The sequence below is a fragment of the Chelonoidis abingdonii genome, chromosome 5, assembly GCF_003597395.2.
Source record: "Chelonoidis abingdonii isolate Lonesome George chromosome 5, CheloAbing_2.0, whole genome shotgun sequence".
In the NCBI taxonomy this organism is placed as follows: domain Eukaryota; kingdom Metazoa; phylum Chordata; order Testudines; family Testudinidae; genus Chelonoidis; species Chelonoidis abingdonii.
Window position 1 is genome coordinate 82,880,229 of NC_133773.1, and position 16,401 is coordinate 82,896,629.

At 43.2% G+C, this 16,401-nt stretch overlaps 1 protein-coding gene across 1 annotated transcript in view; it reads right to left on the minus strand.

Moving 5' to 3' along the window:
* Nucleotides 1–8,665: 8,665 nt before the first annotated feature.
* Nucleotides 8,666–16,401, minus strand: part of LOC116836654 (EF-hand calcium-binding domain-containing protein 6-like) — a 100,040-nt gene continuing 92,304 nt past the window's right edge. Inside the window, exons 11-12 of the mRNA XM_032800399.2 lie at nt 10,865–11,033; nt 8,666–9,604 (exon numbers count right to left, since the gene is read on the minus strand). Coding sequence (XP_032656290.2) covers nt 9,386–9,604; nt 10,865–11,033 — 388 coding nt within the window. The 3' untranslated portion in view covers nt 8,666–9,385. The remainder of the gene's footprint in view (nt 9,605–10,864; nt 11,034–16,401) is intronic.

Here is a 16,401-nt window from a genome sequence, read left to right on the forward strand (position 1 = left end):
AACCAAATGTATTCAGCAGAAGAAGAATGGCTGGTGCCTATTATGAAAACACATGTCTTACACTCATTTGCACCAGCGCTTGATGCAGAAAATGAAGCAAGTCTTTCACGATTTTTATTCTGTGAGCATTAAGCCATTCTGAATCCGCTTTTGCACCGAAGCATTAAAGAGATAGTGTTACCCTGGAAATATAAATTATTAATATATGCAGTATTTTGGTCACTGTTAACCAAATTAGACAAAAACTTTCTTTTGCTAAGTAGATTTCCTCTCTGGGATTAGCACAGGGCCACCACGGTCAAAACTTTGGTAATCTACATATAATTTTGCAAACTTGCACTGGTCCATGACAGTCTTTGTACCCTGAATGTTGCTATTCTCGATCTTTTTTGTCCTTCTCGTTTTCATTTGACTGTGGAGGATAAATCCTGCTTTGGCTTGCCAATGACTTTAGGATAAAAGTCCCCCGCTTTCCCCCACTCCCTCTGCATCTAGTGCTCTCTGGAACCCCTCCCCGGTTTGTCAATCTTGGCCAAAAGTCGAAACTGAGCTGGTTTGACTTCCCATAAGATGAATAATGGCAGCTCACCCCAAGGAGGGAACTGACTGCAACCAGACTGTGAGCTAAACGTGTTTTGCCCTTGCCCACAATGCCTGGCTTCAGGGCCCCTCTTTCCCTGCACACTCCCTTTAAGTGAGTTGTATGCTTTCCAAGAGAGCCCCCAACAAAACCCAGCCAAAGCTTGTGGTGATGTGTGCTGGAGGTCACCCATTGTGGAGCCGCTGAAAGGGACAATCTCTTACTTCTTGGGTTTCATCCTTGAATGGGCAGGAATAAAAATAATCAGTGCCATGAAATCAAAGGGTCTCCATATAAGGGGGAACAAAGCTCCTTGCGGGAGCTGGGGCTCTGTCCCCTTTACTCTGCCTTGGCCGGCGGAGGAGCCCACCAAGTCACCTGGTTTGAGCGCCCCGCAGCCTCCTTAATACAGAGGTCACTTGTGGTTTCAAGCATCAATGAGCAAACAGAGCCCTGTGTTCCCTCCCCGCCTGCAAGCCCCACACCATGCCCCCAGCGGCTGGCCAGCCTGCACCTGCCCCTGCTGGCGGACTCAGCGGAGAGGAAGGCCAGCCAGGAGCCGCCACGACTGTGGCAGCTGCAAGCAGGGCCCAGGCAACCGCAGGAGATGATCGGCAGAGCAGATCCCCCCCCGGGACAGACCCCGGGCAAAAAGAGCAGACGGCGAGCGCACAGCGAGGCAGCTGGGGTAGCTGCCCCAAGCTAGTAGGAATCAGTTCCCTCCTCGGGTTGAGCTGACATTAACCAGCTCCTGGGAGGCCAGATAGCTCCCATTCAACTTGTGGCCAAGACCGGGGGCTTTGGAGACCGATTTCAGAGACACACAGGAAGATCCACTAACTCATCCCCCTTTGCACTCTGGATTTTCAATGGGTTACAGTAAGGGTGGGTTTGTGAACTGCCTTCTGCTATACACACAGGGTACCAGACACACATCCCCCCAGCACACATACAAGCCCTACACTGACACACACATTCCCATGACACAGAGAAGCCACACAGACACAAACACTCCAACAGCACACACGGAGGCATCCCATAAAACACACACAAACACCACACACATGCTTTCCCAGCACACACACAAATGCTACTGTGGCAAAGTACCTGCCTCTCCTTTTGTTAGCTCAGTCCTTCTTAGCCTCAGAGATACAGGCTTGGGAAAAATAAAAGAAAAAAAACCCCTTCCCAATCTCACAGGGTCTGGCTGATCCCTTCTCAGCCAGCTCCTTGCTCTAGTTTCCTCTCCTTCTGGGGAGACTGCAATCTGCCTTGCAAGAAGAGTCTCAGAGTTCAGCTGCCCCTATTTGCTGGCAGCTACTCTGCTTCTCTCTTCCTCTTCCCCCCCCCTTGCTTCCCTGCCAGGGAGGTTTTAAAAAGGTTTCCAGCAATTGGGGCCAGCTGAACCTAATTAGTTCCCTGCTAACCCCTGTTCGAGCTGAACCTTATTCCCCCAGGGCTAAGCTTTCCGGGGTCCAATTACTACCCATCTCCTGGTAGCTAATTGTCCTGAGTTTGCCACACTACCCAGACCCACATACTCCTGGGATACACAGTGGTGCAATGCAAACACACAGTTCTCCTGGCACACACAGATGCACACATTCCCCTGGCTCACAGAAATGCCACAGAGACCCACACATTCCCCTCGCACACACAAACACACACACACACAATTCTTCGGCGCACACAGTCCCAGACACACATTCCTTCAGCGCACACAGCCACAACCACACTCACCCAGAGCACCTTAACATCTCCCCACTTAGGCTTCCTCTTGTAGAAGACCATGCAGCAGTGGGTCCTTTAATGATGTGATGTCTTTCTCTCTCTAAATTAGTAAATGGCCCCATCACTGTAATATCAGCATGCCTTGTGACCATTAGTGATGTGATCCACACAACCCCTTCTGAATGAGGGAAGTGCTATCTGCACCATATAGGGGGGGAAACTGAACCAGAGAGGTTGAATGACTTGCCGAAAGTCCACAGAAACTTTGTGAAAACCCCCAAAATTGAACCCATATCTTCCTAGTCTCACACCAATGCCTTAACCACAAGACACATTTCCCCTCTGTAAAGCAAATGTTCATGAAGGGACACCTATCAACTGGCACCAATACAATAACAATGTAGCACTCTCTATTTTATACATTGAGAAGTAGGTATTATATTGTGATCTCCTGTGGTAATGTCGAACATTGCACAGAGAGCAAATCACTGACTCTATACACATGGAAACAATATGAGCGAGGACACCTCAGTCACATGCACAGTGCCCTTCCCTGTCTCAGGAAATGATCATGCTGCTGATGGTGTTTGCTGTTCCATAGAGCTCTCTCTAGACAAATTAGAGGATGGGGCCAAAAGAAATCTGATGAGGTTCAACAAGTGCAAGTGCAGAGTCCTGCACTTAGGACAGAAGAATCCCATGCATTGCTAAAGACTAGGGACCAAGTGGCTAGGCAGCAGTTCTGCAGAAAAGGACCTAGGAGTTACAGTGGATGAGAAGCTGGATATGAGTCAACAGTGTGCCCTTGTGCCAAGAAGCGCTAATGGCATTGGGAGCATGTATATGTAGGACGCATTGCGAGGCTGATCAAGGGATGTGCTCATTCTCCTCTATTTGGCATTGGTGAGGCCTCATCTGGAGGACAGTGCCCAGTTTGGGCCCCACACTACAAGAAAGATGTGGAAAAATTGGAAAGAGTTCCAGAGGAGGGCAACAAAAAATGATTAGGGGGCTGGAGCACATGATTTATGAGGAGAGGCTGAGGAAACTGGGATTGTAGCCTGCAGAAGAATGAGGGGGGGATTTGATAGCTGCTTTCAACTACCTGAAAGGGGGCATCAAACATCACAGCTTAAGGGTAGCATAAAAACCCTGCCTTACCCTGTAAAGGTTAATTCTCTCTTTACTTAAGGGGTTAAGAAGCTCAGCTAACCTGGTTGGCACCTGACCAAAGGACCAGTAAGGGGAGAAGATACGTTCAGATCTGTGGGGGAAGGTTTTTGTTTTGTGTTCCGTTGTTCTCCGGGTCACAAGGAACCAGGGTGTCCCTGCCAGCAGGATATGGTCTTGTTGGGAGCATTACCACACAGGTGGGGTGCAAAATAAACTTTATTAAGAAAATGCAAAAAACAGGAAAATTCAATAGTGAGGGGTTTGTTAAGGTAGACAATTGGGGAGGGGTTTCTTTTAGCAAATAGTATAGGGAGTTTCAATAGTGGGGTACAATACAGTTGGTAACCAATTTAACACTGAAGTATAATGTAACAGGTGCTAACAATTTCTATGTAAAGGGTGTGTCACAGCAGCATATAGCCAACAACAGATGGGTAAATGTGCCACAGTAGTGTAATATAAAATATGAGATGTGTGAGAGAGAAAAAGGGTAACCAATGGGGTTTTATGCTAGACTCAGTAATACAATTGAGGTTTGGGGGCAATAGGAGCAGGGTGAACACCCTGGAGGAAGGGATTAAAAAAGAGGAGAGAGAGAAAGGCAGGGTAGAGGATGAATTGCGGGATGGGGGAAGAGGAGCAGCTGAGCGAGGGAGGTATCCAGGAGACAGAGAGGAGCGCGGCTGCCAGGTTTAGCAGAGAGACTGAGGGTATGGGGTGACTAGAGAGTCGGAGGGGCAGCAGGACAGGCAGACTTAACCAGCAAACTATAACAGAACACAGCAAAATCTTATCTATGAGCCTAACTTCAGAAACAATTTAGAAGTAACAGAACAACTGCAGGCTTATGCAACAGATTTTTTAAACACCTAATTACAAAGAGCAACAATACACTAATTCTCAAAGTATAACCTTAATCCACACTTGCAGAGAATGAAATTACCCACTATATCTAGACTAAGAACCTAATTCATAATAGGTGCACACCGTTGAGCGAGGGCGCGGCAGGCGAGCTGGCGTCCAGGAGGCAGCTAGAGCATAGCAGCACAGGCTTATTTTAGCAGCACAAGTGCTGCGGAGTTAAGGAGGGTTTTAAGCACAGCCAAGGTTTGTAATGTATTTGGCTGCGTGGGGAACAGAGGCCGCTATAATAGAAGATGAAAGTATAAGGTTAATGGGAGTCTTACAGCCTAAAGCAAGCAGCAGAGGTAAAGCAGCAAGATCATCAGAAGGCTAGGTTACGGGCTCAATTAGGAGATCTCTCAGGCAGCAATTTCGTTCTTCGTGGGAGGGGTTTCAAAAAAATGGGCTACACTCAAAATAAAACCAAGAGCGGAGGAAAGGACCCCCAGAACCCCTTGGCGATCAGACCAGGCAGCAATGCCAGGAACCTTCTGACGGTCTTGATCAGAAAAGTCTGGTTTAGGGCAAACTTAGGCAGTCTCCCACAGTCTCTGATTGTCAGGAGGCAGGGGAAAGAGGGATAAAACAAACAAAAGGTGACACAGAGACATGTCTGGGCAGATCCTGTGCAGTAAGGTGACTCAATGGAGCACATTGAGCTATGACTCATGCCCCAGCGCCTTAAAAACACAATAGGCCTTGCTGTCTGACATGGCTACCCTACACTGAGCCCAGGTTAACAAGGTAGATAAACAGACTACACACTGTTGAACAAGGCAGTGGTCCCACTTAGCACCAGTGGCCCATCCCTTTGAGTAAGGGCAATGGCTCTTGGTAAACAACTTTAAGGGGGACCATTTCCAGCCCTATGTTATTAGAAAAGCTTTCACCTTACTCTGAGGACAGCAGTTTATGTCTCATTAGCTTGGACTGTCCCTTCCCCCATCAGTGGATGTACAGACCAAAAGTCCAATTTATGAACAAGGCGGACAAAATTGCTTTGACCATTTCCATAACTGGTGCCTGGCATTGTGCTTGTGATTCGTTATTCAAGCCAGAGAGAGGTAAAGGATGTATCTTAGTCTCATTTAACACAAAAAATCCTAATTTATTTATATATAGTGGTGGCTAGCAGGCCCTAAATTGCAGGCTAGCAAACCTACCACTTAGACAACCCTTCTTCCCTGCTACCCAAACTCCTGAGATAGGCAAACTAGAATTATTCAGATGTTGATAGTGCTGAGTGCCTGTCATAAACAGATAGCTAAGCGTTACTTGTTTTTACCTGAAAGGGTTAACAAAGGACCAAACGCTGACAAGAGAGACCCAACAGGAAACCGGGATTTTTCAAGCTTAAGCGAGGAATTTGGGGGTCTTTCTTGGCCTGGTTCTTTGTTCTGTTCTGGGCTCTCTCAGCTACGACGAGGAGATCTATTTCCAGTCCTTCTGATTTTTCTGTTTCCCAGTTGTAAGTTTACAGGCCTAGCAAAAGTATAGTCTTTTAAATGTTTTGCTGTATTTGGCATCTGTGTATCTGGCTGATGGCAGTCTTTATGTGGTATTTGGCTATAATACTTTAAATGTATTGTTTTGGGTAAGGCTTTTATCCCTTTCTATTGTTTATTATTTTCTATAAGTTGAAAGCCCTGTATCTGAACATCTAGGTACAGAGAACTGTTATTCTATTTCTTTCTTTCTGTTTTTTATTTAAAAGTTTTGCCCTTTTTTTTAAGGACCTGTGATTTTTGTTTCTAGTTGACCCACCAGGAAATTGGGGAAAAGAAAGACAGGGGGAGGGAAAAAGCTGCTCTCTGTGTTTAACTCTCTATATCCCAGGGGCACGAAGTAAGCTAAGGGGAAGAGAGAGGAGAATCTTTTCTGTTTCCTTGCTTTGGTTTGTCTCTTGTGGAAGATAGGAGACATGCTCTTGGTATTGTGATGTAAGAGGTTGCATCAGTAACTCTCAGGTATACCCAGAGAGGAAATTCTGGGTGGAGAGAGGGGGTGGCGAATCGTTTTATGTCCTGCTGTGCGTTAAGATTCAGAGCCTCTGAGTCTTGGGGTCCCCCAGGGAAGGTTTTGGGGAGACCAGAGGGAGCCAAAACCCTGGAATTTTTGGCTGATGGCAGCGAGATCAGATCTAAGCTGGTAAAAGCTTAGAGGGTTCATGCTAGCTTCTCAGTTTATGAACGCGAAGGTTCAAATCTGAGTAGGAAAGCTATGATACTGCCTCAAACATACCTACAATTAAATTAGATAGAGTGATCCCAGCACAGGAGGAAGCAGGGCCGGCTCCCGGCCCCAACGTGCCAAGCGCATGCTTGGGGCAGCATGCCACGGGGGGCGCTCTGCCGGTTGCCAGGAGGGCCGCAGGCAGCTCCGGTGGACCTCCTGCAGGCGTCCCTGTGGAGGGTCCGCTGGTCCCGCGGCTCCGGTGGACCTCCCGCAGGCGTCCCTGCGGAGGGTCCGCTGGTCGCGCAGCTCCAGTGGACGTCCCGGAGGCGTGCCTGCGGATGCTCCACCAGAGCCGCGGGACCAGCAGACCCTCCACAGGGATGCCTGCAGGAGGTCCACCGGAGCCGCAGGACCGGCGAGCGGCAGAGCGCCCCCCACGGTGTGCCACCATGCTTAAGGTGGTGAAATGGCTAGAGCAGGCCCTCGGAGGAAGAGGCCAACTGCTTCTTTGTGACTATCCAGGAAGAGTCTGCACCATAGACATAGACTCTTGGAGACTGAAATATACTTGGTTGGCCTCTCCTCCTGAAGGCAGGCTGCTAGATATGGACTTTTTGGTGGATAACTTCGCTATTCATAGGATAGCAGCTTCAGAACCTGATCTCAGTGTCCAGATTCAGCTTGTCTGGGTCAAATGGGGATAGATTTCTTCCCTGGTTTGAGTGGTGATGCATCGATATAAACTAACCTTACAGAACTGGTAAGAGAATCAAGTCCTAAGGCTGTCTCAGAAACAACATTCCTTCCCCCTTTTTATTAGATAACATGTAACAATGGCAAAATGTACCAGATGTATTTTCAGAGTCACATGGGCAAAGTAGAGTATGGCATAGCACATGTTGACCTACATACCACCCTGTAATGAAAGGATTGAGAGAAAGATAGCAACTGGATGAAACTGAAAGTTCATATGTAAAAAAAAGAGACTTTTATTTGGAAAGTTCAACGTGACTGAGACCGAAAATGTTAAATCCAGGTTCATTCTGAAATTAAACCCTGTAATGCTAACTTTGAAATTACAGCAATACAAAATGTTTAAACATGCATGATATTTCATCACCTCTATTAAGATTAGTGCAGTTAGCTTAACAATAAATGCTTTTTTGTTAACAGAAATGTGTATTTTTTGCTTGTTCAGTGAAACGTTGAAAGGTAGCTTCATTATTCATTACTGTAACAATATAAAAGCTTACAGGGCAGTTCTAATTCACACTAGGTACAGAAAAGCAGGCACCATCCTGCCGGTGCTTCATACAAATGCAGGAAGCTCAGTGATGAATCAGGGCCTTAATTCAACAAATATCCTCAGCTGGTGTAAATTGTCATAGCTTCATTGTCATAGATCCATTGACTTTAATAGAGCTATGACAATTTACACCAGTTGAGGATCTGCCTCATGCTGGGTAATCAGAGTTACACCTGCTCTCTGTTGTAAAAATAATTTTTTTTTAACTGCTTCTTACTCCTGTTGGCATTGCAGAGTCCTCACAACTGCTGGGGAATGAGCTGCTTTCTCTTCCTGCTCATACCAGGGCCAAAACTCATTTGTACTTATTTACAGCTGTGCAATCCCATCAAGGTAAATTAGAGATACTACCAGCCCATTGGACACAATAGGGTTATACTGGTATAGCTGAGGGTAGGTTTGATGTACACTATGAGATAGCAAGCAGGGGAAAGAATTTGGAAAAGGAGCTATGGCAGGAATTAATCTTTTCCTCTATGATTCCCAAAATACATAGACAGCAAAGATCCTGCAGAACAACACATCACAGGATAATAATGAATATTTTTATTTATGATGGATTTCAAGTGAGTAGCTGCAAGGGAAGAGTGTGTGCAAAGCAAACCATAAAGAACTCCTCACTCATGGCAATACCTTGCGTAGACATGCCTGGCCAGATCCTCAGCTAACGTAAATCAGCAAAGCTTCACTGAAACCGGTGGAACTATATTTCTATACATAAGAAGCCACTTTAGTGGAATTGCACCAGCAGTGAATTTGGTCCTATGTACTGAATAGACAAAAGACACATATTTAAGTGAATTCAGATATTTATTTAACCAAACCAACTATGCATTTACATGTCTATGAAAATGTATTTGTACTACAAAATAACAGATAACTAACATGGGTCTAAACATACAACTGCTTCGAGCATGGAATGTTCAGTGAAGTCATGTGCAGAGCTGCTGCAGAATCGGGCCCTCTGCCTGTTGTACTCTATGGAGAAAATATATTTGTAAGAAAAAAGAAACGATAATGAAGCATGAAAATGTATGTTTATATTAAGGGCCAAATTCTGGCTAACACCTACAAAGGACCTGATCCAACTCTCAGTGAAATCAAAGGGACTCATTGTCATTGCATCCTAAACAGCAAAAATCCACCTGGTACCTTCACTGAAAGTTTTATTTTCTCTCTAAGATCCATCCTTGCCTCTGCTTTTCAGAATATTAGTTTCCTTAGTAACAGCTTGGATCAGGTTTTAAATATAGTACAGCATGTGTTTAATATTCAGCTGCACTCTCTGCTTTCACAGTTTTTATTATCCCCCTACAAAACAACTGGTAATACAGTGGGCAACTCATGAGTAGCCAAAAGACACAAAGCAGAGATCCACACTCCAAAGAGAAGCAAATGACTTAGCTGGAAGCATAAGCAGCTGGGAGCAGGCAGATACAATTCTTCCTCTTCGACTCACAAGAATATTCTACATTATTTTATTGTGGGTTTGCAGGAGATTTTTTGACTGTACGTGGTTAGCCTTTTTTGCAAGTTTCTTCCAAAAAGGACTTGTAATCAATTCGCCCATCCAGGTTGGGATCAAATTTAGATAGAATGTGGTAAACCTCATCCTCATCTAGCAGAAGGTTACAGAGCTTCAGTACAGATCTGAATTCTGGCAAAGAAAGGTGGCCACTGCTGTCAATATCCAGCTTCTTAAAGGCTCTTCGAAGGGTCTTCCAGTCCCCTCGTAACTACAGCCAGAAAGAAAACAATTGGGATGTTGAATTACCCCAGTGAAATAACAACCAAACCATTATGTGTTGTGAGGCACAATGCCCCTCTTAATATTTCACCTGAACTACCAAATTGTGAGGTATGCAGTAGCATGCTTTGCTGTACGTACCTGTGCACTCACACAGATCAGCACACTGGCAAGGTTCACATAATATAATTTGAACTTTGATTGCTTTCTTTCCCCCAAGGGCCTCAAATTGCTTTATAAACATTAAAGCAAAAATTTTCAAAAATGGCTGCCTGAAGTTATGCTTCTATGCCCATAGTTAGAAGCCTAAATAAGTGACCCAATTTTCAAAAATCTAACTGAAGGCAGTGGCAGTTTGACAAATCAGGTCACTTATCTAGGCATCTTACATGGATTTACCAGTCTAACTTTAGGCACCCAAGTTTGAAAATCTTGGCCTCCAGGAAGAGCTGTGGCTGGCTTTTGTAAGAGCACAATGCTCGGGGTGGGGAGGCGGAAGTGGACAGCGCCAAGGAGACTTCCCCCCCTTTTGCTCCTGAACCTGGGCTAGGTACAATTCCTGAAAAATGTTTTATTGATTGGCCTTTACTGGAGATAGATCTAGTCCTGCCCCTTCCAGAACTCATCCATGTGGTATTTTCTTTCAAGGATTCTTCCTTATCATCATTTCATTCTTGACAAGTGGAAGTTCCTGGAAGTTATCATACAGGATCTCAACATCATACCACAAGAAAAAATATGCTCTGTACTTGGACAATAGTGGCAAGACCTCAAACACTGCAAGGGTCTGCCTAAAAGTAAAGTATTATGTATGCACAGGCATGGGTTATCTGTGGTTGCCTGCTAAGTATTCTAATTCATCTACCTCAGATTTTCAAAGGCACCACCAATGTCCATGATAAAATATAAAGTGCAACATCAAATCGAGACAAATTAAATACAGCTCCTACTGCCTCAGCCAAAGTAAAGCTCCTACTTCATCTCATCTGATAGAGCCACTTTCCATGGACAATAAGGATCTGCCTCATTTGTAAACAAATGCAAACTGCAGACATAGCAAGTTCTGCCACTGACCAGAGAACTTTGATGATTGTTCTAGTATCTGGCTACCAGCTGGGAGATCAAGCCAGTACATTATGAGTTCTAGCACAGCTAATCACTGGACTTTTAGATCTGATAGCTAAGCAATTTAAAATGGATAAGAATTCACATTTAAAAGTAAAGCCACTAGCCATGACAGCCATCATACCTTTTTTCGTAGTCTAGTTGTCAGACCACCCAGCTCTGCAGTCTCTGTTCCCTTGTGGGATTGGTCTCTCTCATCCTGAGATGCCTGCATAACAGCAGCCATGTTATTCCCATTCTTCCATCTTTGTCTACTTAAAGCAAAGGGCTTCAGAAACTCCAGGTATGAAACACTTAAAGAAAAAATATGTTCATAAGTTTCTACAAAACTACCTACATGGTATCTTAATTCATCTTCTCCATTTGAATACTGTGTTCCAAATTTTCTATCATCCTCAAAATCTGTGTACTTAAATCTTGTGAATGTGATCATTTCCATGCATAATCTCCATATGTGTCCATGCAAATCAAGTAGTTGGATACCTAGCCACCTTTTCTGCATTACTAAACATGGGATTCTGTGGCTGCCTATATAAAGTCCATCTTGTAACATTGGACTGTAAGGAACACATTTACATCTGCTTAGATTATTATTTTTTATTTTAACAGGACCCAAAATGTGAAGAGGCTTCATCCAATACAGATAAAGGACATCTCTGCCCTGCAGAACTTACAAATTAATTTCAGACAAGATGCAATGAAGGGTAAGAAGAGAATAAAGAAGGGAAGGGGAGGAAAGTCAGGGGCAACATTATTAAGATTAAGCAGTTATTATGCAAAAGCAAGTGCACAGCATGGTGAAGCAAGTAATACTTTAAAGAGGGACATGTGGATAGAATTAAGGAGAAGGCTAATTACCTGGCAAATTTCTTGCAAGCATTATGAAAGAAGTGGGTTTTCAAGAGGGATGTAAAAAAGGAGAGGCAGTGGCTGTGCAGACCAGGTCCAGAAGGGCATTCCATAAGTTTGGGGCTATGTGGAAGAAAGCATGGAGACAGTTGTGGGAGAAGCAGATGGAAAGGCTGGCAATACTGGTGAAGTGAAGCGTAGATGAGGGGAGCAAGGCACACAAAAAGATGAGGTCAGATATGTAGTGAGGGGCAGAAGCATGTCGAGTAAAGAGTTGGTCCTCAAGGATGGAGAAACCAGGACATTCTTGTACTGTGCAGGGACGGAAATAGAAGAGAGTGTGAGGTAACGACAGAAGGAAATGCATTAGGAAAAAACCTAGAGTGAAATCCTAGCTCCATTGAACTCAGTGGGAGTTTTGCCATTAACTTCAGTGGAGCTAGGATTTTACCCCTAACTTTTTAAAAAGCATACAGCCTGTCAGTGTCTAGCCCACAGCTAACTGCATTTACTTACTGACTTATGACCTTTGTGATGGGGCAAGGCCAGATGGCTACAGTAAAGTACTGAGAAACAAGTATGTTAGCCCCAGGCTAAACAAATCCCTAGGACCATGGTAACCAAATGGCAGTTGCTCCAGGTTAATCAAGGCACCTGGAGCCAATTAAGACCTTTCTAGAAGGCAGTGGAGATCGCTACTTTAATTAGAACACCTGCAGCCAATCAGCGGCAAGGGCTATCAGGAACGCACCTGGAAGTTAAAAAAAGAAGCTATACCCCCACGCAGTCAGGCAGGTAGGAGCCAGAGAAGAAGGAGCATGCGTGTGAAGGAGCTGAGGACAGAAGGCAAGGAGCATAGAGTGAGAGTGAGAAGTGAAGAGTGAGAGTGTAAACGCTGAGAGAGTTGAGGAAGGAAACAAGCGTATCAGACACACGAGGAGAGAAGGTCCTGAGGCAGTGAGAAGAGGTGTTATGGACGAGGACCGTTGGGGAAAGTAGCCCAAAGGGAGTTCGTAGTAGCTGTCAAATACAGCTGTTACAAGGAAGGCACTATAGACAGCTCGCGATCGACCACAGGCCTGGGGCTGAACCCTGGAGTAGAGGGCGGGCCCGGGTTCCGCACCCAAACCTCTCCAACTCCTGACCCTACAACATAGGCAGGAGCCAATAGACCGTCAGACCTGTGGTTCACAACAAGAAGGGAAGATCACTGAGGTGAACAAATCCACCAATAAGCGCAGGACCCACCAAGGTGGAGGAGGAACTTTGTCACACCTTATATTAAGGTTATTGTTTATATTCAGTGCAAAACCCAACAACAAGAAACTTGAAGTTCTGATTTTAAACACACGAAATCTCCAGAAGTCCAGCATGAAATTGCATTTATGTTAGACTTCCCAATGTTATGTGATTAAGTAATGAAAGACCTTCAAATAATGGATATTATTTGATGTTAATTCCCTGGAAATCAGGTAATCACGCAGATTTTACTGTTTTTTTTTCCAGACTCTAAGCTTATGTTTATATATAGAAAATTAAGTTACTGGTTATTGTCACAGCCAGAAGAACAAGGAGAATGTGAACAATGTTCCCTCTAATTTTTGACAGGCTGTGTGTGCAAAAAAAATTTTCTGTGCAAATTTTTGAAGCAGAGTTCAAATTTGTGTGCCAGGAGGCAAATGAGCCCAAGTGAGTAAAATGCGTATACGTTTAAAAAGTTTTAATTTGCAATTTGTGATAATAATAGTTTTATACCATGTTATTTTATAAATGTCATTTTTAAATACTTAGCAAAAGGAAATTTAACCATTCTTCATGAAGCAGAAGTTAGTTTTAAGCATTACGCTTTATGATCTTTTTTTATAGACAATCATAAGCATATATCAAGCACATATTAATCATGATCATGATTAATCCATAGGCTTCTGCCCGTTGGTATCCACTTTCACCTTTCATTCTATACATTTGTCGGAAAAGATTTTGATAAACATATAATAAAGACAATTTAATAAGTATGCCATTGTGTCAGTTTATATGGGTTTTCAGATAGTAAAAAAGAAAAACAAGAGTTTGTGTTTTAAATTTAAAATTTCCCTAAAAAGTATCAATAAATTATTATCAGCCAAGAATAAGATATGTAATGACAAATGCACTTTAATTTCCTTATTGGTTGAAATATAAAGGGCTGCTAAACTAACATTACTGTTTTTCCCTGTGATCTTTTTCATTTGCCCATTCAATATAAACTCTGTCCAGATCTATCCGTCCTCCATCCAGCTGGTAATGCTTAACAAACATCAGCATGTCCAAATGATCTACTTGTAAATGATTCCGCAGTTTGTTTTTCAGAGTGTTTGTTAATCTAAAGCCACACTCACAGTCTGCACTTGATGCTAGGAATGTTCCTCCAATATCCATCAACTTTGCAAGATCCTGAAACTGTTCGTTCTGGTGAGCAAATGTCACCATATCCAGGAAATTTAAAACCAATTGGCTTTTGATTCTTTCGGCTACTGTAAACTTGAAGTCATTGTACTGACTGACTATAACAATCTCTTCAGCAAGAAACTCTTCATATTTTGAACATAAGGATTTGACCTGATGAATTCCAAAATTGAAGTCACACTTAATTATTGATGCACAATCAAAAGTGGACCACTTCTGGACTTCATCCTCTGGAAACCTGTCTGTCAAATGTCGCACAAGATGTTTATGAAAGTTATTATGGAACTGGTATAAATTTAATTATTTTCTTGAGAGCTTATATCTAAGAGAGCCTTAACTTTGTCACTCCATAAGACTGAATCTCCAAGGTACTGTCTTCTGATCTTGCTCAGTTTACCTTGGACAAGGTGAAACGCTTCAAGAGGTGTAAGGCTCCGTTTCTAGAGCAGCATAGATAGTGAAGCCAGCTCTGACAAAACATCATTCAAAACTTCTAATGTTATTCAGTATTCATCTTTTTGTGGCAGTATTTAGAAACTGGATCAGTATCTTTGTCTTGCTCAAAATATTCCAGAAGAGGATTATAGTTGTGAATAATTGCTCAAAGTGCAAAGTGCCTAGATAACCAGCGCACTTCATTGAGTGGCCTGAAAGCCACTGACTAACATTCAGAAGCATCCACTATTTCCTGAAATTTGCATTTTCTCCTGGATGACCAACAGAACACTGTGTAGACAGTTCTAATTAAGGTTTCGATGTCTCTTATCAGCTTGACCTCTTTCCATGCATCGGAAATCCCCAAGTCTTCCTGGTGTGCAACCCAATGTTGCTGGACTAAGTGTGGAATATCACGTTTCAGCTGAGCTGCCCCATCATTGAGTTTGCCCAACATCACGGAGGCACCATCAGATGTGAACAACACCATTTTCATTAGATCAAGCTAGTGTTTTTTATAAAACGCTTTGATTGCAGACACTATTGAAATAGCATCACATTCTTGCAATCGTAATAGTCCACCAAACAAAGTTTTATAGTCTGCAGAATTTATGGATCTATATTTAAAGTAGAGTATCAAGTATCTGTTAATGGATATATCAGTGCTTTCATCAACAGCTAGAGTATGAAATATTGCCAATGCTATTTCATGCATGAGGTCATTTTGGACAATGGAGTTGATAATTTCAAGAAATTCAAAAGCATAATTTTCACTTCTCCAGCTCACTGGTATGTGCACATATTTTTCCATATGGTCATTAATATCCTGAACAGAAAGCATCGAGCTGTTCATTTTAATAGCCAACAACACACTATCAGTAAGTGCCATGATTTCTTCCAGGTTTGAGCACTTGTGTTCAAGATTAATTTGCCTCCTTTGCTTTTCAGCTGGACTTTCAAGAATCATGCTAAGCAATTCGCTCTGTAAGGAAGGGTTTTTGTTTCTAAGTCTTGTTACACCATCTCTGTTCAATATCTTCATCAATGACTTAGATGTTGGCATAGAAAGTACGCTTATTAAGTTTGCAGACGATAAAATTGGAAGGGATTGCAACTGCTTTGGAGGACAGGGTCAAAATTCAAAATGATCTGGACAAATTGGAGAAATGGTCTGAGGTAAACCGGATGAAGTTCAATAAAGAACAAATTCAAAAGTTTGCTCCACTTAGGAGAAATCAGTTTCACACCTACAGAAATGGGGAAAGACGTTCCCCTAGGAAGGATAATGGCAAGGCAGAGATCCTAGGGGTTTCATAGTGGACCACAAGCTGAATCTAAGTTTCAACAGTGTGACTACTGTTGCATAAAAAAGCCAAACTGTGAATTTCTGGATTGCACCTTACAGTGTGTGAAACAAAGACACAAGAAGTCATTCTTCTGCTTACGCTGTTCTGGTAGCCTCAACTGAGTAATTGCGTCCAGTTTCTGGCACCGCTTCGGCCATTTCGAAGAAAGATGTGGAGAAACTGGAGAGGGTCCACGAGAAGAACAATTACAAGACTGAATTAGAAAGGTCTTGAGAACCTTTTATGAAAAGGAACGTAATGAGAAGGAAGAAGCTGAAAGAATTTGGGTTTGTTTAGTATTGGAAAAGAAGAAGACTGGAAAGGACCATGAGTAAGCAAGTTTTCCAGGTATCTAATAAGGTGTCATCCACCAGGAGGAGGGAGAAAAACTTTGTTTCTTACCTCTACATGATAGGAAAAGAAGCAAATGGGGCTTAAACTGCAGGCAAGGAGAATATAGGTTGGACTATTAGGAATAATTCTAAACTGGTCAGGGGTATTAAATAACTGGATATAAATTGCGCCTAGGGAGGTTATTGGAAAAACTCCATCATGCTGGAGACTATTTAAAGGTTAGGGTTAGATA